Source organism: Littorina saxatilis, linkage group LG16 (assembly GCF_037325665.1).
Source record: "Littorina saxatilis isolate snail1 linkage group LG16, US_GU_Lsax_2.0, whole genome shotgun sequence".
Lineage (NCBI taxonomy): Eukaryota > Metazoa > Mollusca > Gastropoda > Littorinimorpha > Littorinidae > Littorina > Littorina saxatilis.
Genome location: NC_090260.1, coordinates 39839456 through 39861468, shown reverse-complemented (window position 1 = coordinate 39861468; position 22013 = coordinate 39839456). Strand labels below are relative to the sequence as shown.

Genomic DNA, 22013 nt, shown 5'->3' with positions numbered 1-22013 from the left:
CCTGGCTCTGCAGTAAGTCCACATATTTTTCCGTAATCCAGTCATATTCCTTCAAAATGCAATCAATCGGCGGTGACAGACGTGTCGGTCGCGTTTTCCTCACTGTGTGACCCATACCAGTTTAAGTTCATCCATGCAAACACACTCGCAAAACAGTTTATCACGTAGATACATTTCAAATAGGGAGCAAATGGTTAAATCTAAACCTACATATTTGTTCCCTAAAATTTGCTTCTCTGTCAATAAGCCTAATTACACACGTTCGAGAAAAACAACGTGGAATCAATTCTGAATCGAGTAAGCCAAATGGGTCCCAAACCCGTTTCGCCCGGGCCGTTCTGCCGACCTGAAACGCAAAACAAAAGAATTGTGCGCTTCAAGTTCAACTAAATTAATTTCTATTCGACTTCATTACTTTCTTGCAACTTATGAACCTTTACTTAAAGCTTTTAAATGGTCTGAAAGTAGTGTTACGGCGTACTTATCGATGCACTCATTCGTTTTATTTTTTCAGCGACGGTCACTTAGTTTAAGGTTGCAAAAGGGCTAAGTCTCGCTGGCAACAGTTTTACCCTGCACAGATCGCAACAGTGCCGCTAGTAGTCTACACTTTGTGTTTGATGGTAGAATGGGATATACAGATTACAACACTCGTGGTTTTTTATATGGCTTGTATTTCAGTCAAGACCCAGCGGGAATATCAATCGAGAGCCACTCGCCAGAGGCTCGTGTCTCCCGATGATATTCATCCGCTGGGTCTTGACTGAAATACAAGCCATATAAAAAACCACTCGTGTTGTAACCTATACATATATATATATATATATATATATATATATATATATATATAGAGAGATATATATATATATAGAGAGAGAGAGAGAGAGAGAGAGATATATATATATATATATATAGAGAGAGAGAGAGAGAGAGAGAGAGAGAGAGAGAGAGAGAGAGAGAGAGAGAGAGAGAGAGAGAGAGAGAGAGAGAGAGAGAGAGCGCGGATGTATCCTTCGCTGGGGGTATGCAGTGCCTTGACATTGCACTTCTACTTAATTTGTAATATTCACTGAGACTCGGCGTGTAACCTCTATGTATTCTACCCTAGAGATGCTTTCTGGGGTAATGGTCGTTGTCATTCGACCACAACGGTCATCGTCTTCAGACGTTCTCGCGCCAGAAATGAACTGTCTAACCACCTGTAAACGGTGACTTTGGACGGAGATTGGTCTCCAACAACATTTTGAACATTAAACGCACTCTTGGAAAAATGTTCCTTGGTACAGGCAGTAGTATCATAGCTCAAAAATCCTTTGGAAAAGGTCAACACTGCTGACAGAAGACCCGTTACCGTTTCCGGACATAATTATAGTCGTATGGAATAAAAATTGTTGTTCGGAAACACTTTGTCACACGCATTGCAAAAATGGTCCATGAAAATCAAAGTAGTAACGTCATTAGTTAGTCTAGGTTGCAATGCATAATTAGTTTCGCTGGTATTGCAATCTGTCATCAGTGATGACACAAAATGTCATATTCCTGGAAGTTTTCTCTTTGAAGAAATCAGATCTTAAAGAACCACGCCTGTCGATATTTACTTTCCTGTCATGGAACTCAAAACGCGGGAGTTTATAGATAGAGCAATGATGTATTATGACCTGCTGAAATAGTTTTACCTTCTTCCTTCCTACCGCACTTTTGGGGTAACTTTTGTGAGGAACGCACCTTCCAAAGCAACCGGTGAAATAAATTCCAACGGATCTTGAAAGATGACACCTTCCCAGGCTGACCGTTGCGTGTTGTTACTCCAGCAAACCTTGCTGCCGTTGAAAAGCGTGTCAGACAAGACGCTCGAATCACGCATTAGGAGACACAAGACATATGAAATTGAAACGGCACCTTCACATTAACAGCCTTTGTGTTTTCAGCGCAGCAACAGGGTCGATATTCATGCGAGACAAGTATACTGCCGACGTGTCTTCATGGAAAGGATGTATGTTTTACAGGAAATTGTAGTTTGGGCAAAAGCAATCCAAAACTCGCAAAACAGTATAACAGTGTTACACAACAGTATAACAGTGTTACAAAATAGTATAACAGTATTACAAAACAGTATAACAGTATTACAAAACAGTACAACAATATTACAAAATAGTATAACAGTGTTACAAAACAGAATAACAGTGTTACAAAACAGTACAACAGTATTACAAAATAGTATAACAGTGTTACAAAACAGTACAACAGTGTTACAAAACAGTATAACAGTGTTACAAAACAGTATAACAGTATTACAAAACACTCACTTTCTGCTTAAGTTGTGAGAAGCAAGTGGAAACCGACAGCGTGCAGACAGTGAATACACGATTGATTTCGTTTGCCTTTCTCGCTGTTAGTTTGTCCGTGTGTCTGTCTGTGTGTCTGTTTATGTGTCCGCCTCTTTCCCAGCCTGTCTGTCTGCCTCTCTTTATATCTCTGTGTCCACGATTGTGACAATGACACACAGAACCAGAGAAACACTTTGTACACACACACACACATACACACACACACACACACATACACACACGCACACTCACACACTCACACACACACAAACACACACACACACACACACACTCACACTCACACTCACACACACCCACACACACACACACTTTTTTTTACGACACTTTGTATTTTTAACAATACAATACTTCACCATGCTGAAATACCGAAAAGTCAAAAAGGTAGATGTGAACAGAATGGCAATGCAACACCCACCTTCTCGGATTGCTGTGTTGTGCTCAGCTCGATTTTAATTTGCGTTGTTACATTTGTGAAGAATCAAACTGAAATTGCGTTACCGAGCTTATGTCAAATGTAGTTTTAAGTAATTTCCTTACTGTTGTTATGTTGATTCTGAATCTGCCCCTTTCTCTTTGATAACAAAAGGCCTGTTTAGTCAGGTGAGGGATGTTTGTGTGAGAACTCTGTCGATGTTAATATTCATGAGGTCAGGTAAGTGATTGGCAGCATGAGCTCACGTAAGAGAGGTCACGACCCTCGGTTCAACCCCCGTCTTTATTTTAGCTTTTCCTTCCATCGTATTAACGGGGTCGCTTCGCTAATTATTTTGGTTGAAATAAGCCGGTAATAAAACCGTTATGTCTAATATCCTGACAGTTAGCAGATAATAACACAAAAATGTCTCAAAAATAACGGCTCATGTTGTTTTATATTTCCTCGTCATGTCGGTATAATCACACGCTTACAGTCAGCATTTTAGAAATAAATCATAATATCGTTCAGATAAAATCTATTTTTCATGGTAGCCTACACAATCGTGTAATTTGTGGAGCGGTCAAAGTAAGAAAAGTCGCCTGGACATTAAAGGTCTTTTTTAGGCATTGCTGTTGAATAAATACTGTTTAAAAACCTGATTGTCGTTACTTGTTAGGGAGACCACACGTTCCAAAACAATAAAACGCGGCCATGACTTTGCGAATTGTTGTCAAATTGCACTCAATGCCAATAATATGCCCATTGACACAGTAACAGGGCTAAACGAAAGTTTTTAGGAAGAAGGGAAAAACAACTACTTGTAACCAGAAGCATGGCAGATGTATAATGTAATTAACAAGCGCCATTCTTCAATGAAGGCACACAGCAGTGCTATAGTCTCTAATGTCTGGGGTCATGTTACGTGCTGTCCTTTTGGTCTTTTCAATGGTTATCACGTTTCACGGAGATCGAGGTTCCATAAACCATAGCTTCACCAACAATCTGTTTGGTCAAAAACTATTTTTTTAATTGTGCTTTGATTTTAGGGAAGCTTTTTTCTCGAAATATCTTGAACAGCATAGCTTTGGCGACAAACAAGTATTCGCCATAATTTACAGAATGTTGTTTTGGTCAGGAAAGATCATATTATAGAAAGAACATTTTTTTCTTTGTTTTTATCGGAGACAAAAAATAGGTGATGTGAAGTTATATCACAAGATTTAGTCAATCTGAAACTAAAAGATTGACACTGGAAAATCGGGATCAGTCATCAGAAAACTTTTTGTTTAAATGTAAAATGTAAAACAAGTTGGACGAAACATGGCATTTTGTTTTCATTTTACGTTTTGTGGTGTTGGAATGAAACGATCTGATTATGAAACAGGGACATTGAATATCAGTTTTAAAACAATGAGTGACATTCTGACTTCACTCACAAAGAAAAAAACACAACAGCAATTTCTGTTCATGAAATATGAACTGTTTCAGTATGGAGCAACACTGGAATTCATTCTGTGACGCGCGCATACGAGGGGCGTTGTAATATTAGAGCGGATAAGTGTACAGTGGTAGTGTTAGTGGTTCTGGCTATCGGTACTTTTTTCAGCGTTTTGTGCGCAGTTCCAAGGTTAGGGGTCGGAGTTTACGTCTGATTTCTTTGATCTGTTAACACGCTGTGGTTAAATCGAAAGGAATAACGAGCTCTGAAATGTGTGTGAAAGCTTAGCGAACGCGTGTTTATATTCACACAATTCTTTATAACTAGTATGTTCCTGAACAACTAAATGCTACAAATATCAGTTTTTGCATGAAATTCTCAGCCGAATAAATGAGTTGGAATAAGTGAATCTGCAGAGAGAGACAGATCCACGCACACACTTTTCTTCTATCGCATTCAATATTCTGAATATTCTGCACACGTTGAACGTTCTCCCTGCCCCTATTCAAAATTTGTTGAGTTCAAATGTATCAAATAAAAGAAACATTACGATTTACAACATTGTACTAATCGTTTCTTTTGTTCTTGTTTTCGGCTGTGTCGTCTGCTCCCTGTATGACTTTCTTCTTTTTCCAACAGAAGAATCAAGACATGGGACGTTACTCTTTCTTATTGTTGCATCAGTTGTCTTCCTTCCCATTACGTTAACAAAAGTGAAACTAAACGCACAGGCCAAGACGCCATTGTCGGTTTCGTTTCGTTAGCAGAACGCGCAATAATACATAGATTATCCTTAAGTTAACCACCACCACTACCAATGTACATTTATCCTCTCTAATACTTAAACTACAATATTCTTACAATGCTTTACAGTATTTAAAATGACCCATACATATTGCAATCCTTCATCATTAATGAAACTAAAATTCACGTTCCTGAAAGTTTTCTCTTGGAAGCCAGTGTTAACTTTTCTGTCATGGAGCTCACAGCGCGGGAGTTTATAAATAGAGCAATGATGTATTTTGACCTCCTGAAATAGTTTTATGTTCCTCATTCCTATCGCACTTTGGGTGGAACTTATGGGAACAACGCTGCTTCTAAGGCAAGTGTTAACAACTAGTAAAATGAGTGTAAACGGGGGAAAATGATCTTGTAAAAGTACACCGTTGAGTGTGTTGCTCCAGCAAACCTTGCTGCTGTTGAAAGTTGGTAAGACAAGATGCACATTTGGAATTGAAACATCAACTTCACATGTGATCTTACGCAATCATCTAGGGTACACACGTGTTGCACACAGCTAGTGGAAGTATTCTTTGAGAAAAATAAATGATGTTTTCCAATTAACGGTAAGCTGTGCATGCAGTAATAACATGTGTAATTAAGGACTTTCAAAACAACGTACACAGCAATGAACAACAACTGTACTTCGTGTGATACGACACACACGCCATTATCGAAAGGATGGATGTTTTCACAGGACATTGTAGTTTGGGCAAAAGCAAACCAAAACTCGCAAAACAGAATAACAGTGTTACAAAACACTCCCTTTCTGCTTAAATCGTAGTTATGAGAAGCAAGAGGAAACGATAGTGTGCAGACACTAAATACACAATAATTTATTGATTTCGTTTGCCTGTCTCGCTGTTAGTCTGTCCGTGTGTCTGTCTGTGTGTCTGTTAATGTGTCCGCCTGTTTTCCAGCCTGTCTGCCTCTCTTTATATCTCTTTGTCCGTGATTGTGACAAAGACACACAGAACCAGAGAAACATTTTGTACACACACACACACACACACACACACACACACACACACACACACACACACACACACACACACACCCACACACTCACACACCCATGCACACACTCTCTCTCTCTCCCTCTCTCTCTCTCTCTTGATTTTGCTCTCTCTCTCTCTCTCTTGAATTTGCTCTCCCTCTCTTTCTCTCCCTCTCTCCATCTCTCTCTCTTGATCTCTCTCGCTCTCTCTTTCTTGATCTCGCTCTCTCTCTCTTTCTTTCTTTGTCTCTCTCTCTCTCTTTCTGTTTCTCTCTCTCGCTCTCTTTTTCTCTCTCTCTCTCGCTCTCTCTCTATCCCTGTCTCTCTCTGGATCACGCGCTCTCTCTCTCTCTCCCTCTCTATCTCTCTCTCTGGATCACGCTCTCTCTCTCTTTCTCTCTCTCTCTCTCTGGATCACGCTCTCTCTCTCTCTCTCTCTCTCTCTCTGGATCACGCTCTCTTGCTCTCTCTCTCTCTCTCTCTCTCTGGATCACGCTATCTCTCTCTCTCTTTCTCTCTCTCTCTCTCTCTCTCTCTCTCTCTCTCTCTCTCTCTCTCTCTCTCTCTCTCTCTCTCTCTCTCTCTCTCTCTCTCTCTCTCTCTGTGTTGTCTCTTGATAGTATTGAGCACAGCTTGTAGGTGTTGATCTCTAAACGTTTGGCTTGTTTCTGTGTCGAAATGTGTCTTTCGGATGTGTTGTTGTTCCAGACGAACAAGATACAAGAGTGCTGCCGGTGTAACGACGAATCAGAATGCAATACCAAGAACTGTGACTGTCATGCCAAAGGCAAGCAATGCACCAACTGCCCGGCAAAGAGGTGTCAACGCCGTGTAAGTTTCTGAGACAAATATAGAAACAGACAGACAAACAGAGAGAGAACGACAGAGATAGAGACAGATAGACAGAGAAAGACGGACAGAATGAGGATGAGACACAAGTGAGAGAGAAAGTAAGATATTGAGGGTCAGAGTTAGGTTATGTGTGTGTGTGTGTGTGTGTGTGTGTGTGTGTGTGTGTGTGTGTGTGTGTGTGTGTGTGTGTGTGTGTGTGTGTGTGTGTGTGTGTGTGTCAGAAAAGCACAAAGAATATTAAACTTAGAACTATAACACACGCACACATATAAATACTTATTCCCCCCTCTGCTTCTTTACCTCTGTAAACTTGTAGGGGTAGTTATTTTTCGATAATGACCCAGCAACCAAACAAATAACGACCCAGCAACAGCCTGAATCCTCGATAGTGCAATGGGTTGAGAAGTTGTTCCGTTTCGGTACTACTTTTTGCGACTGAAAAGTTCCGAACGCTCTAATGTACGAAGTATACATCTCTGGACCAAACAATACAAACATACTGCATTTAAATTAACAACTACAGGCCTGAACACATGAATCTTCATATAAAATCCATGAGTTCGGTTGTTTTCTGAATCTAGATTTGCCGTGCTCAAACGTTCATCACAAGCAATTTCCCGCAAGGCAAGTAACTCATACTTTGTCTAGCGACAAGAGTAGTTCCCCTTCTTTTCACTCAGTTTCTTCGACAACAGACTGCAATCCGACGGTCAGTTTTCAACAATATTTCATTTAATAAACAGATCACACGCAACCAAATGCACACATCTCATCAATGTAAACAACATAAAGCGGTTTCATACACTATTTTCCCCAGAAAACTGAACTTCATACAGTTTTTAACGTTGGAACACGGGTGCAAAAGTTCGTCTGCTAGTCCCATTTGACGAAAGAACATTATCCTAAGCGATACCAAAACATATACAGAACACACATTATTCCCCCCTCTGCTTCTTTCTCTCTGTAAAGATGTAGGGCTAGTTATTTTTCGGTAACTTACCCAACAACCAAAATCACTTACCCAACAACGGGCCTGAATCCTCGATAGCTCACAGGTTGATGAGTTAGACTTTGAGGGAACTACTTTAGCGATTGAAAAGTTCCGAACGCTCCAATGTACGAAATATATATCTCTAGACCAAACAATACAAACCTACTGCATTTAAACTGGCAACTACAGGCTTGAAGACATTAATCTCCAAATAAAATCTATGAGTTTAGTTGTTTTCTAAATCCAAATCTAACGATCAGTGCAGAGAAACTCGCCTTAGATCTCTTATGAGTGCACGCAAACTCCCAAGGCAAGTAACTCTCGTACGACAAGAGTAGTTCCCCTTCCAAATGTTCTGAACTGAGTTGCTTGGACAAGAGACTGCAATCCGACGGTTAGTTTTCGACAATATTTCATTTTATAAACAGATCACACGCAACCAAATGCACACATCGCATCAATTTAAAGAACATACAGCGGTTTCATACACTATTTTGCCCCAGAAAACGGAACTTCATACAGTTTTTAACGTTGGAACACGGGTGCAAAAGTTCGTCTGCTTGTCCCATTCGAAGAAAGAACATTTCCAAAGCGATACCAAAACATGAACAGAACACACACTATCTGCCTTTACCGGCACAGCAGAATAACAACATAACTGTGTACTTGATTTTAGTTCAAAACAGGGAAACTGACAAGAAGTGTTAACAGAATTGATTGATTTTCCCTGAACTATACAACCGCGCATTATTCAATCGCCAGCGCAGGTAGACTGGTTGAGTGATTTGGATTCGATCAAACTTTCGCACAAAAACTCCTCTTTTCTTTGAATAACTAAAGAAAGGAGGAATAAAGAGGTTACATACCTCGTCTCAGTGATTATTAAAAATAATGGTCTCAGTTCGCGGTCATGAAAAAGCTCGCTGAAGCTCGCATTTTTCATGATCCGCTAACTTCGACCATTATTTTTGATAATCACTGAGACTCGGCATGTAACCTCTACATATCTGCCTTTGCCGCCACAGCAGAATAACAGCATATCTGTGTACTTGATTTTAGTCCAAAATAGGAAAACTGACAAGAAGTGTTAACAGAATGGAATGATTTGCACGGAACTATACAACCGCGTATTAATCGATCGCCTGCGCAGGTTGACTGGTTGAGTGAATAGGATTCGATCAAACTTTCGCAAAAAAACTCCTCTTTTCTTTGAATAACTGAAGAAAGGAGGAATAAAGAGGTTACACACCTCGTCTCAGTGATTATAAAAAATAATGGTCTCAGTTCGCGGTCATGAAAAAGCTCGCTAAAGCTCGCATTTTTCATGATCCGCAAACTTCGACCATTATTTTTAATAATCACTGAGACTCGGCGTGTAACCTCTACATACACGCACACTCACACGCACACACACACACACACACACACACACACACACACACACACACACACACACACACACACACACACACACACACACACACACACACGCGCGCGCGCGCGCCCGCACGCACACATACACACGCACACACATCAATGATTTGTACAGAATTTAATCTACCTTCTTACAGTGCTGCCAGTGTAGCGAGGGGTCAGAGTGCAACAGGAACGACAACTGTGCCTGCCGCTCCACACACACAAGGTGCTCCGCTAACTGCCTTACGAAGGAATGCACCAACCACAAAATGGTAAGGTTTGGTATTGCATATTATAAAACCGGCTGCGAATCTCTCTCTCTCGCTCATTCTTAATCACTTATTCCCCCCTCTGCTTCTTTCCCTTTGTTAACTGGAAGGAGTGTTGATTTCAGCAACCAAACAAATAACCTCCCAGCAACCGACCTGAATCCCCGATAGCTCATGGGTTGAGAAGCTACACTTTGTGGGTACTACTTTTAGCGACTGAACAGTTCAGAATGCTCAAATGTACGAAATATACATCTCTGGAGCAGACAACACAAACATACCGCATTTAAATTAACTACTACAGGCTTGAACAACCGAAATCCAATATAAAATCCATGAGTTCAGCTGAATCGAAATCTAATTAAGGCTGGAGTATACACCTGAGGCCATATTTTAAAGTGGTTAGGCAGTTTTAAAGGTTTCTTTTTCTGTTAGTTCAATGTTTGATTTATCAGGAAATAACAAAATGAATAGTGCTTGTCGCGCAAAATTTTGAGATAACGACTGAAGTTTGAGCATAGGTATGAGATTTTTTCACGCAAACCCTTCTGAAGAAATTGTGATATTGTATTGTGAATATGGAAACAAAAAACAATTGGATGATCACAAACTGAAGAAGAGAAATAGGGAAGCAAAATAGAACATCAAACATAGTGATTTTACAGGTGAATCTGCAAAAAAACCCTTATGTATCCATTTTTGAAGCCCAATTTGAAGCATGGAACACGGGCGGGGATGTAGCTCAGTCGGTAGCGCGCTGGATTTGTATCCAGTTGGCCGCTGTCAGCGTGAGTTCGTCCCCACGTTCGGCGAGAGATTTATTTCTCAGAGTCAACTTTGTGTGCAGACTCTCCTCGGTGTCCGAACACCCCCGCAAGCCCAAGACCAAGTGCGCACGAAAAAGATCCTGTAATCCATGTCAGAGTTCGGTGGGTTATAGAAACACGAAAATACCCAGCATGCTTCCCCCAAAAGCGGCGTATGGCTGCCTAAATGTAAATGCTTGTATAACTGTGTTTTATATTTAAATGTGTCAAGCGCAAAGAGCATAATTGTAAAGTTATGATGTTGCGCTATATAAATGTTCATTTATTATTATTATTATTATTATTATTATTATTATTATTATTATTATTATTATTATTATTATTATTATTATTATTATAAATGGCGGGGTAAAAACAGTCATACACGTAAAAGCCGTGGGAGTTTCAGTCCATGAACGAACAAACAAAGCATGGAACACAGTCAAACATAAATTAAAAGTGTTAAAGTGGTTACAGTGTTCAGAAATAGTGTTAGATAACAAGTTGAGTTAAATCCCTCTTCACCACTTTTAAAAGAAATACACCTTGTCGCGCAAAATTTTGAACTGTGATGCTTTTACTACCCCCACCCCCTGCTCATTTTTCAGAAAAGAGTGCATAGTATCTTCCAAGTAGACAAGCAAGGTAGTCAGATGATCAAAACTTAAGAACAGAAATAGGGAAGCAAAATAGAACATGCAACATAGTGATTTAACTGGTGAATTCAGAAAAAAACCACTGTTTTATTCATTTTATAAGCTGAATTTAAAGCTTGGAAGACAGAAAAAAATAATTAAAAGTGCTAAAGTGGTTACAGTGTTCAGAAATAGTGTTTGATACCAAGTTGAGTTATCCCTCTTCATCACAGTTAAAAGAAACACACCTCTAGCTCTTGTCGCGCAAAATCTTGAACTCAGAACTGTGATGCTTTTACTACCTCCGACCCCTACCCATTTTTCAGAAAAGAGTGCATATTATCTTCCAAATAGAAAAATAAGTAAAAGTAACTGGAAATTTTTAAAATACATCTTTTCTGTCAGTCCAAGGATTGCTTAGTCCATTAAAACAAACAGATTAGGATTTAACGCGCCCATTTTAAGATAAAAATAACATGATAATTGACATATCAGACTTTTTTTTATGCAATTACTACTGAAGATTTGTTTACATTTTACTGTGAATTAATTGATCAAAATTCAAGATGACTAATATAGGAACAAAATATAGCATACAATATAGTTACTGTCCTGGTAATATGAAAAAAAACACTTTTGTATCAGTTTTGAAAGTCATTTTCAAGCATAAAACAGAAATAAACATATGATATTAAGTGCTAAAGTGATTAGGATGCGCTAAAACTTAGGTAAATTCAAGCTGAGGTATCCTTACCGATGGAAAAAAAAAGATACACACCTTAACCTTTGCCGGATGCCGCTTTTGACTACACACGCCCGACGATGCGGGTTTGTCTGAACCCATACATTTGAAAGAGGGTTTTTACCGTTTATTTCTCTAACGACGATGCGGGTTTGTCTGAACCCATACATTTGAAAGAGGGTTTTTACCGTTTATTTCTCTAACGACGATGCGGGTTTGTCTGAACCCATACATTTGAAAGAGGGTTTTTACCGTTTATTTCTCTGACGACGGGGTGGGTTCAGGAAAACCCACAGCGCTACTTCAGTGGGTGCATCGAGTTTCTCCCTTCACCGACTTCTTGCAGGGGAGGGAGAGGGGGAGGGAGAGGGGGAGGGAGAGACTGAGAGAGACTGAGAGAGACTGAGAGACTAAGAAAGAGAGAGAGAGAGAGACTAAGAAAGAGAGAGAGAGAGACTAAGAAAGAGAGAGAGAGAGAGAGACTAAGAAAGAGAGAGAGAGAGACTAAGAAAGAGAGAGAGAAAGAGAGAGAGAGACTAAGAAAGAGAGAGAGGGAGACTAAGAAAGAGAGAGAGAGACTAAGAAAGAGAGAGAGAGACTAAGAAAGAGAGAGAGAGACTAAGAAAGAGAGAGAGACTAAGAAAGAGAGAGAGACTAAGAAAGAGAGAGAGAGAGACTAAGAAAGAGAGAGAGAGAGACTAAGAAAGAGAGAGAGACTAAGAAAGAGAGAGAGAGACTAAGAAAGAGAGAGAGAAAGAGAGAGAGAGACTAAGAAAGAGAGAGAGAGAGACTAAGAAAGAGAGAGAGAGACTAAGAAAGAGAGAGAGCGAGAGAGACTAAGAAAGAGAGAGAGAGAGAGACTAAGAAAGAGAGAGAGAGAGAGACTAAGAAAGAGAGAGAGAGAGACTAAGAAAGAGAGAGAGAGAGACTAAGAAAGAGAGAGAGAGACTAAGAAAGAGAGAGAGAGACTAAGAAAGAGAGAGAGAGAGGGAGAGAGACTAAGAAAGAGAGAGAGAGAGAAACTAAGAAAGAGAGAGAGAGAGACCAAGAAAAAGAGAGAGAGAGAGAGACTAAGAAAGAGAGAGAGAGAGAGAAAGAAAGAGAGAGAGAAAGACTAAGAAAGAGAGAGAGAGAGACTAAGAAAGAGAGAGAGACTAAGAAAGAGAGAGAGAGAAACTAAGAAAAAGAGAGAGAGAAAGAGAGAGAGAGACTAAGAGAGAGAGAGACTAAGAAAGAGAGAGAGAGACTAAGAAAGAGAGAGAGAGAGAGACTAAGAAAGAGAGAGAGAGAGACTAAGAAAGAGAGAGAGAGACTAAGAAAGAGAGAGGGAGACTAAGAAAGAGAGAGAGAGACTAAGAAAGAGAGAGAGACTAAGAAAGAGAGAGAGACTAAGAAAGAGAGAGAGGGAGACTAAGAAAGAGAGAGAGAGAGACTAAGAAAGAGAGAGAGACTAAGAAGAGAGAGAGACTAAGAAAGAGAGAGAGAGACTAAGAAAGAGAGAGAGAAAAAGAGAGAGAGACTAAGAAAGAGAGAGAGAGAGACTAAGAAAGAGAGAGAGAGAGACTAAGAAAGAGAGATAGACTAAAAAAGAGAGAGAGAGAAACTAAGAAAAAGAGAGAGAGAGAGAGAGAGACTAAGAAAGAGAGAGAGAGACTAAGAAAGAGAGAGAGAGAGAGAGACAAAGAAAGAGAGAGAGACTAAGACTAAGAAAGAGAGAGAGAGAGAGAGACTAAGAAAGAGAGAGAGAGAGAGACTAAGAAAGAAAGAGAGACTAAGAAAGAGAGAGAGAGAGACTAAAAAAAAGAGAGAGAGACTAAGAAAGAGAGAGAGAGAGAGACTAAGAAAGAGAGAGAGAGACTAAGAAAGAGAGAGAGAGAGACTAAGAAAGAGAGAGAGAGAGACTAAGAAAGAGAGAGAGAGACTAAGAAAGAGAGAGAGAGAGACTAAGAAAGAGAGAGAGAGACTAAGAAAGAGAGAGAGAGAGACTAAGAAAGAGAGAGAGAGAGACTAAGAAAGAGAGAGAGAGACTAAGAAAGAGAGATCGAGATCGAGAGACTAAGAAAGAGAGAGAGAGAGAGACTAAGAAAGAGAGAGAGAGAGACTAAGAAAAAGAGAGAGAGAGAGACTAAGAAAGAGAGAGAGACACTAAGAAAGAGAGAGAGAGAGACTAAGAAAGAGAGAGACTAAGAAAGAGAGAGAGACTAAGAAAGAGAGACAGAGACTAAGAAAGAGAGACAGAGAGAGAGACTAAGAGAGAGAGACTAAGAAAGAGAGAGAGAGAGACTAAGAAAGAGAGACAGAGAAAGAGACTAAGAGAGAGAGACAGAGAGAGAGACTAAGAGAGAGAGACTAAGAGAGAGAGAGACAGAGAGAGAGAAACAGAGAGAGAGAGACAGAGAGAGAGACAGAGAGAGAGACAGAGAGAGAGACAGAGACAGACAGTCTGATAGACAGACGGTCAGATAGACGGATAGACGGATACGGACAGACAGACAGAGAGACAGACACTGTTCCGCCGCTTTGGTAATTATGGGTGTAGCAGAACCCGCGCCGTCGGCAGAGGGATAGTCACAATCACTACTACTCTTTAAAAGTATGGCTTTGTGTGAACCCGCGCCATCGGTAGTGTTTATGTAAATTATCATAATCAATTAATCTTAATGTTTTGTCATGTACACACTAAAAATTTGCAGACAGAGAGCAAATTAGGTGTGTGAGAGATACTTAAAATTTCAAAACGATACCTTTAATGGTTCCAGAGTTACAATGATTTTAGTGTGTCTCTGGGTACAGGTGAACCCAGGAAGCACGGCAAAGGTTAATGCACAAAATCTTGAATTGTAATGATTGTACTACCCCTACCCCCTTCCCATTATGCATTTGCTCTACCTATGAGACAAGTAAATAAAAGCGACATGTCACTTTAAAAAAATTAATATTTATGTAAGTTCTGGCTTGTAGAGAGAAAAAAAAGAAAATAAAGGGCATTTTGCTGATTCAGAAGATAATTTTTGAAAAGATGAACCATTAAATTATTTTAATTAATTTAGTATATAATTCGACTGTGTATATGTCAATGAATGAAGTCTTGTATGTCCACACATGAAGACAACTGATATAGAATCAAAATGTAGAACTCAAAACACAGTTACTTTGCAGTTTTATGTAAATAAAATAAATGAAACAATTGTGTACACCCATTCCGAAGTTAAATTTCAAGCGTAAACAAAACACAATTTCATTCTCTAGCACTGCCCTGCAATTTTCACAGTCAAGGCCCATATTTCGAGATTCCCACAAAATGATGGAATCTTGACACATTTGTTTTAGTAGAGAAATAACAAGTACAGCCATTAGCTGTGTCACTGGATTTCTTTGTCAGGCTGAAACTTAGCTGTTGTGTTGATGTCTGCTGTGTGTGTCTGGGTCCAAAACAACTTTCACATTCTGATCTACACACTCACGTTACTCACACAAGTATACAATTCCGCCCACAGAGGCGTTCGGGGAAGGGGGTCTCATATGCAAATTGAAACAGTAACAGGGTTAAACGAAAGTTTTCAGGAAGAAGGGAAAAACAAATACTGCAGATGTATAATGTAAGAGAAGCGCCATTCTTCAATGAAGGCACACAGCAGTGCAATAGTACCCAATATTGCTATTTCATATGTTAAGTGGATTTCCATTGGTCAATTGGGCAAAACTGAGCTCAGTGCAAACGTGATATCGACGACATTTCCGTCAATATCAGTTTTGATATCGACGACCTCTTTATTGCTTCCCCACTTCAAAAACAAAAACACCTAAATTTGAAAACAAACAACTATATATGAAAATGTAATTATCCCAGAATTTAGTTGAGCAAGTAACTAAAGACTTTTTGAAAGGAAAGACATTTTAAAATACTGAAAAGTACAACTTTACAAGAACAGAGTGAACAAAAAGAAATAATAATCAGAGGGAGAAATATGGAACAGCCAAAACTGAGACAAATACTTTTGTAATTTCTTTACAGAAAATACAAAATATCCAGAGAATTAGCAATATATCTAACATTGACTGACTGTGTGATGATACCTTCTGCTATTGGTCTGTTTCGACAGTGATATCAAAATCTCGACATTGGGTAATATTGACGGACTGTGTGATGATATCTTCTGCTATGGTCTGTTGAGACAGTGATATCAAAATCTCGACCTCCGGTCTCGATTTTGATATCACTGTCTCAACAGACCATAGCAGAAGATATCATCACACAGTCAGTCAATGTTAGATATATTGCTAATTCTTTGGACATTTTGTATTTACTGTAAAGAAATTACAAAAGTATTTGTCTCAGTTTTGGCTGTTCCATATCCCTCCCTCTGATTATTATTTATTTTTGTTCACTCTTTTCTTGTACTTTTCAGTATTTCAAAATGTCTTTTCTTTCAAAAAGTCTTTAGTCACTTGCTCAACTAAATTCTGGGATCATTACATCTATATATATATACGACTTGTGTCTGTGTGTGTGTCTGTTCGCGATGCGCGGCCAAGGTTCTCGATGGATCTGTTTCAAATTTGGTGGCCATATTCAGGTACACCCGGGACACAACCTGGTCGATGAGATAATTCAACACGTGCTCTCAGCGCGCAGTGCTGAACCGATTTTGTTTTTTTTGTCTGGATCCACTACCAGTAACTATTCCTTATCTTCTCCAGTGTTTTCAGCGTTTACCTCCCTTCCTTCGTATGGCGCGCGGATATTCCCATTCCGTTACTATTTTTTAGAAGGTCACTGCACGTTACTATTTTTAGAAGGTCTCCAGTGTTTTGCGCGTTTATCTCCTTTCCTTCGTGCGCCGGCGAAGCCGGCGTACACCCGGCAAAGCCGGGTCCCAGGCGCAGCCTGGTTTTCGGCTCTACTTCTTCCCGGCGAAGCCGGTACCCGGCGAAGCGGGTAATCATCTAGTTTTCATATATATTTGTTTGTTTTTAAATTTAGGTGTTTTTGTTTTTGAAGTGGGGAAGCAATAAAGAGGTCGTCGATATCAAAACTGATATCGACGGAAATGTCGTCGATATCACTTTTGCACTGAGCTCAGTTTTGCCCAATTGACCAATGGAAATCCACGTAACATATGAAATAGCAATATTCTCTAATGTCTGAGGTCTAGTTACGTGCTGTCCTTTCACGGAGATCGAGGTTCCATAAACCATAGCTTCACCAACAATCTGTTTGGTGAAAAACTATTTTTTTTAATTGTGCTTTGATTTTAGGCAAGCTTTTTTCTCGAAATATCTTGAACAGCATCATCCTGACCTCAGGTCAAAATGAGTTCGGCTTATTCTCTCCCTGACAGGATGCCTCGAGTTTCCTTGTCTGGCAAGAAAACCGATTTTTTTTTTTACATGTTTAGAGCTTTTTTGCATTTAGTCAAGTTTTGACTAAATGTTTTAACATAGAGGGGGAATCGAGACGAGGGTCATGGTGTATGTGTGTGTGTGTGTGTGTGTGTGTGTCTGTCTGTTTGTGTGTGTAGACTAAACTACTGAACCGATCTTTATGAAACTTTACATGAGAGTTCCTGGGAATGATATCCCCGGACTTCTTTTTCTTTTTTTCGATAAATGTCTTTGATGACGTCATATCCGGCTTTTTGTAAAAGTTGAGGCGGCACTGTCACACCCTCAGTTTTCAATCAAATTGATTGAAAGTTTGGCCAAGCAATCCTCGACGAAGGCCGGACTTCGGTATTGCATTTCAGTTTGGTGGCTTAAAAATTAATTTATGACTTTGGTCATTAAAACTCTGAAAATTGTAAAAACAATTTTTTTTTTATAAAACGATCCAAATTTACGTTCATCTTATTTTTCATCATTTTCTAATTCCAAAAACATATAAATATGTTATATTTGGATTAAAAACAAGCTCTGAAAATTAAAAATATAAAAATTATGATCACAATTACATTTCCGAAATCGTTTTAAAAACTATTTCGTCTTATTCCTTGTCGGATCCTGATTCCAAAAACATATAGATATGATATGTTTGGATTAAAAACACGCTCAGAAAGTTAAAACGAAGAGAGGTACAGTAAAGCGTGCTATGAAGCTCAGCGCAACCGCTACCGCGCCAAACAGGCTCGTCACTTTCACTGCCTTTTGCACTAGCGGCGGACTACGTTCAGTTTCATTCTGTGAGTTCCACAGCTTGACTAAACGTAGTAATTTTGCCTTACGCGACTTGTTGTAATGTATTATTGATATAAGCAGATTCGCGATCGTCGATAATGATTGTTCATGGTGTTTTGTAATTTTTGATTTACGGAGGAATTTTTATTTTAGACAGTTTCAAGCGAGCTATTTTTTCGCGGATGTATTTACTGTGCAAACAACTCTAAATATGGCATAAGTGTCACGTGATAATCAACCGTTTGGTTTCGCGCTCGCTGGAGCAGACGATTTTTTGACAGTGATGCAACCATATATTACGGTCTCCTTCCGGCAGCAGTCCCAAAATGTCTACTTGTTTTGACCTTAGAACGATGTCTTTATCATAACTGTGAAGAACAGAACGGAGATCACTGTCGAAGTCGGCCAATCTGCAATTATTTTCGTCTCACGAACACTGATCTCAATTTTAGATCAGTGCTCGCGAAAAACATATGGGAGATAACTCTTGTATTCTTGTTTTGATAGATTCGCGTAGGACTGTAGCGTTCGGTCAGAGAGACAACTGGCGATAGCCGTGGAGCGAGGATTATCAGAATGGAACAGCATAGCTTTGGCGACAAACAAGAAGTATTCGCATTAATTTACAGAATTTGTTTTGGTCAGGAAAGATCATATTGTAGAAAGAACATTTTTTTCTTTGTTTTTATCGGAGACGAAAAATAGGTCATGTGAAGTTATATCACAAGATTTAGTCAATCTGAAACTAAAAGATCGACACTGGAAAATCGGGATCAGTCATCAGAACACTTTTTGTTTAAATGTAAAAGTAAAACAAGTTGGACTAAACATGGCACTTTGTTTTCATGTTACGTTTCGTGGTGTTGGAATGAAACGATCTGATTATGAAACTTGGACATTGAATATCAGTTTTAAAACATTGAGTGACATTCTGACTTCATTTACAAAGAAAAAAACACAACAGCAATATCTTTTAATAAACAAGAGGCGAAGCCTTCAAGGCTCACGTAAGAAATCGACAAACAGTAACACAAACTCAATCACTCCGTCACAGACTCACACATACACACACACACACACACACACACACACACACACACACACACACACACACACACACACACACACACACACACACACACACACACACACACACACACACAGTAAGCATCTAGGTGAAATTGTGCAAGAAAGCGAGAGTCCACTGGATCTGCCAACTAGTCTCGGCCCGCTCACAATAACAATGACCGAGACTTTCAGTAATTCCTTTGCGTGACGTCTAACCCTCTTACGTCATAATGTGACGTCTTCAAATGTTAAAGTTTCTATCACACACGTCAAACACTTTTGACCGAGACGTAATCTTCTTATGCGAGCTTTATCCATAGACTCGGAAATGTTAAAGTTTCTATCACACACACACACACACACACACACACACGCACAGACAGACAGAGTTTGCCATCGCATAGGCTACACTTACGTGAGCCAAATATGAACTGTTTCAGTATGGAGCAACACTGGAATTCATTTTGCGACGCGCGCATACGAGGGGCGTTGTGATATTAGAGAGGATAAGTGTACAGTGTTAGTGTTAGTGGTTGTGGCTATCTGTACTTTTTTAAGTTGTGACGTCAGCGTTTTGTGCGCAGTTCCAAGGTTAGGGGTCGGAGTTTACGTCTGCTTCCTTTGATCTGCTAACAAGCTGTGGTTACATCGAAAGAAATAACGAGCCCTGAAATGTATCTGAAAACTTAGCGAACGCGTGTTTATATTCACACAATTCTTTATAACTAGTATGTTCCTGAACAACTTAATGCTACAAATATCAGTTTCATGCGTGATTTATTCCAGGTTTGATGCATGAAATTCTCAGCCGAAGAAATGAATCGGAATGAGTGAATCTGCAGACTGAGAGACAGAGCTAGAGGCATGCGAACACTTTTCTTCCAGCGCATTCCACTTTCTGAAGATTCTGTATGCCCCTAATCAACACTTGTTTGGTTCAAATGTATGAACTAAAGAAACATTACGATTTACAAGATTGTACTACTCGTGTCCTTTGTTCTTGTTTTTGGCTGTGTCGTCTGCTCCGTACGCGTGTATGACGTTTCTTCTTTTTTCAACTGAAGAATCAAAGCATGGGACGTTACTCTTTTTACATTTAGTCAAGTTTTGACTAAATGTTTTAACATTGAGAGGGAATCGAGACGAGGGTCGTGGTGTAAGTGTGTGTGTGTGTGTGTGTGTGTGTGTGTGTGTGTGTGTGTTTGTGTGTGTGTGTGTGTGTGTGTGTGTGTGTGTGTGTGTGTGTGTGTGTGTGTGTGTGTGTGTGTGTAGAGCGATCTTGTGAAATTTTAGATAAGAGTTCTTGTGTATGATATCCCCAGACGTGTTTTTAATTTTTTAGATAAATGTCTTTAATGACGTCATACCCGGCTTTTTGTAAAAGTTGAGGTGGCACTGTCACACCCTAATTTTTCAATCAAATTGATTGACATTTTTGTAAAGCAATCTTCGACAAAGGCCGGACTTCGCTATTGCATTTCAGCTTGGTGGCTTAAAAAATTGATTTATGACTTTGGTCATTAAAAACCTGAAAATTGTGATACATTTTTTTTATATAAAACGATCCAAATTTACGTTTATCTTATTCTACATCATTTCCTGATTCCAAAAACATATAAATATGTTATATTTGGATTAAAAACAAGCTCTGAAAATTAAAAATATAAAAATTATGATCAAAATTAAATTTCCGAAATCGATTTAAAAACAATTTCATCTTATTCCTTGTCGGTTCCTGTTTCCAAAAACATATAGATATGATATGTTTGGATTAAAATCAATCTCAGAAAGTTAAAACGAAGAGAGGCACAGAAAAGCGTGCTATGCAGCACAGCGAATACCGCGCTAAATAGGCTCGTCAGTTTCACTCCGTTATGCACAAGCGGCGGACTACGGTCATTGTGAAAAATGCAGTGCGTTCAGTTTCATTCTGTGAGCTTGACTAAATGTAGTAATTTCGCCTTACGCGACTTGTTTATTGTTACATCAGTTGTCTTCCCTCCCATTACGTTAACGAACGTGAAACTAAACGCACAGGCCAAGACGCCATTGTCAGTTTCGTTATCGTTAGCGGAACGCGTAATAAATACATAGATTATTCTTAAGTTAACCACCACCACTACCACTGTGCATTTATCCTCTCTAACACTTAGACTCCAATCTTCTTACAATGCTTCACCGTATTTAAAATGACCCATACATATTGCAATCCTTCAGTAATGAAACTAAAATTCACGTTCATGAAAGTTTTCTCTTGGAAGCCAGTGTTAACTTTTCTGTCATGGAGCTCACAGCGCGGGAGTTTATAAATAGAGCAATGATGTATTTTGACCTCCTGAAATAGTTTTATGTTCCTCATTCCTATCGCACTTTGGGTGGAACTTATGGGAACAACGCTGCTTCTAAGGCAAGTGTTAACAACTAGTAAAATGAGTGTAAACGGGGGAAAATGATCTTGTAAAAGTACACCGTTGAGTGATGTTGCTCCAGCAAACCTTGCTGCTGTTGAACAGTTGGTCAGACAAGATGCACGAATATCACATTTGGAATTGAAACATCAACTTCACATGTGATCTTACGCAATCATCTTGGGGTACAAACGTGTTGCACACAGCTAGTGGAAGTATTCTTTGAGAAAATTAATGATGTTTTCCAATTAACGGTAAGCTGTGCATGCAGTAATAATATGTGTAATTGTGACCCTCCAACACGAAATGAGTCGCATGTCATCTCGCGCGGTTCTGCGCTAGGCTTAATATAAGTCCGGGGAGTGTCTGGTAACAGTGTGAGGGTCACCTTAGTCACAGGCTTATAACTCAAACAGTTTTTGCTCTTTTCTAAAACTGGTTTCACCACTGGATAGAGCATAAACACCTCTTCAGGAAAATTTAAAAATATGAAAATCATGTAAAGGTGACATGCGGCTTTTTCCGTGGTGGAGGGTCACAATTAAGGACTTTCAAAACAACGTACACAGCAATGAAAAACAACTGTACTTCGTGTGATACGACACATACGCCATTATCGAAAGGATGTATGTTTTCACAGGACATTGTAGTTTGGGCAGAAGCAAACCAAAACT

The 22013-nt window shown here is 39.4% G+C and overlaps 1 protein-coding gene across 1 annotated transcript in view; it reads left to right on the top strand.

Moving 5' to 3' along the window:
• The window catches only part of LOC138951375 (uncharacterized), a 145749-nt gene that overhangs the window by 66755 nt on the left and 56981 nt on the right, over positions 1–22013 (top strand). Inside the window, exons 4-5 of the mRNA XM_070322989.1 lie at positions 6687–6809; positions 9393–9509. Coding sequence (XP_070179090.1) covers positions 6687–6809; positions 9393–9509 — 240 coding nt within the window. The remainder of the gene's footprint in view (positions 1–6686; positions 6810–9392; positions 9510–22013) is intronic.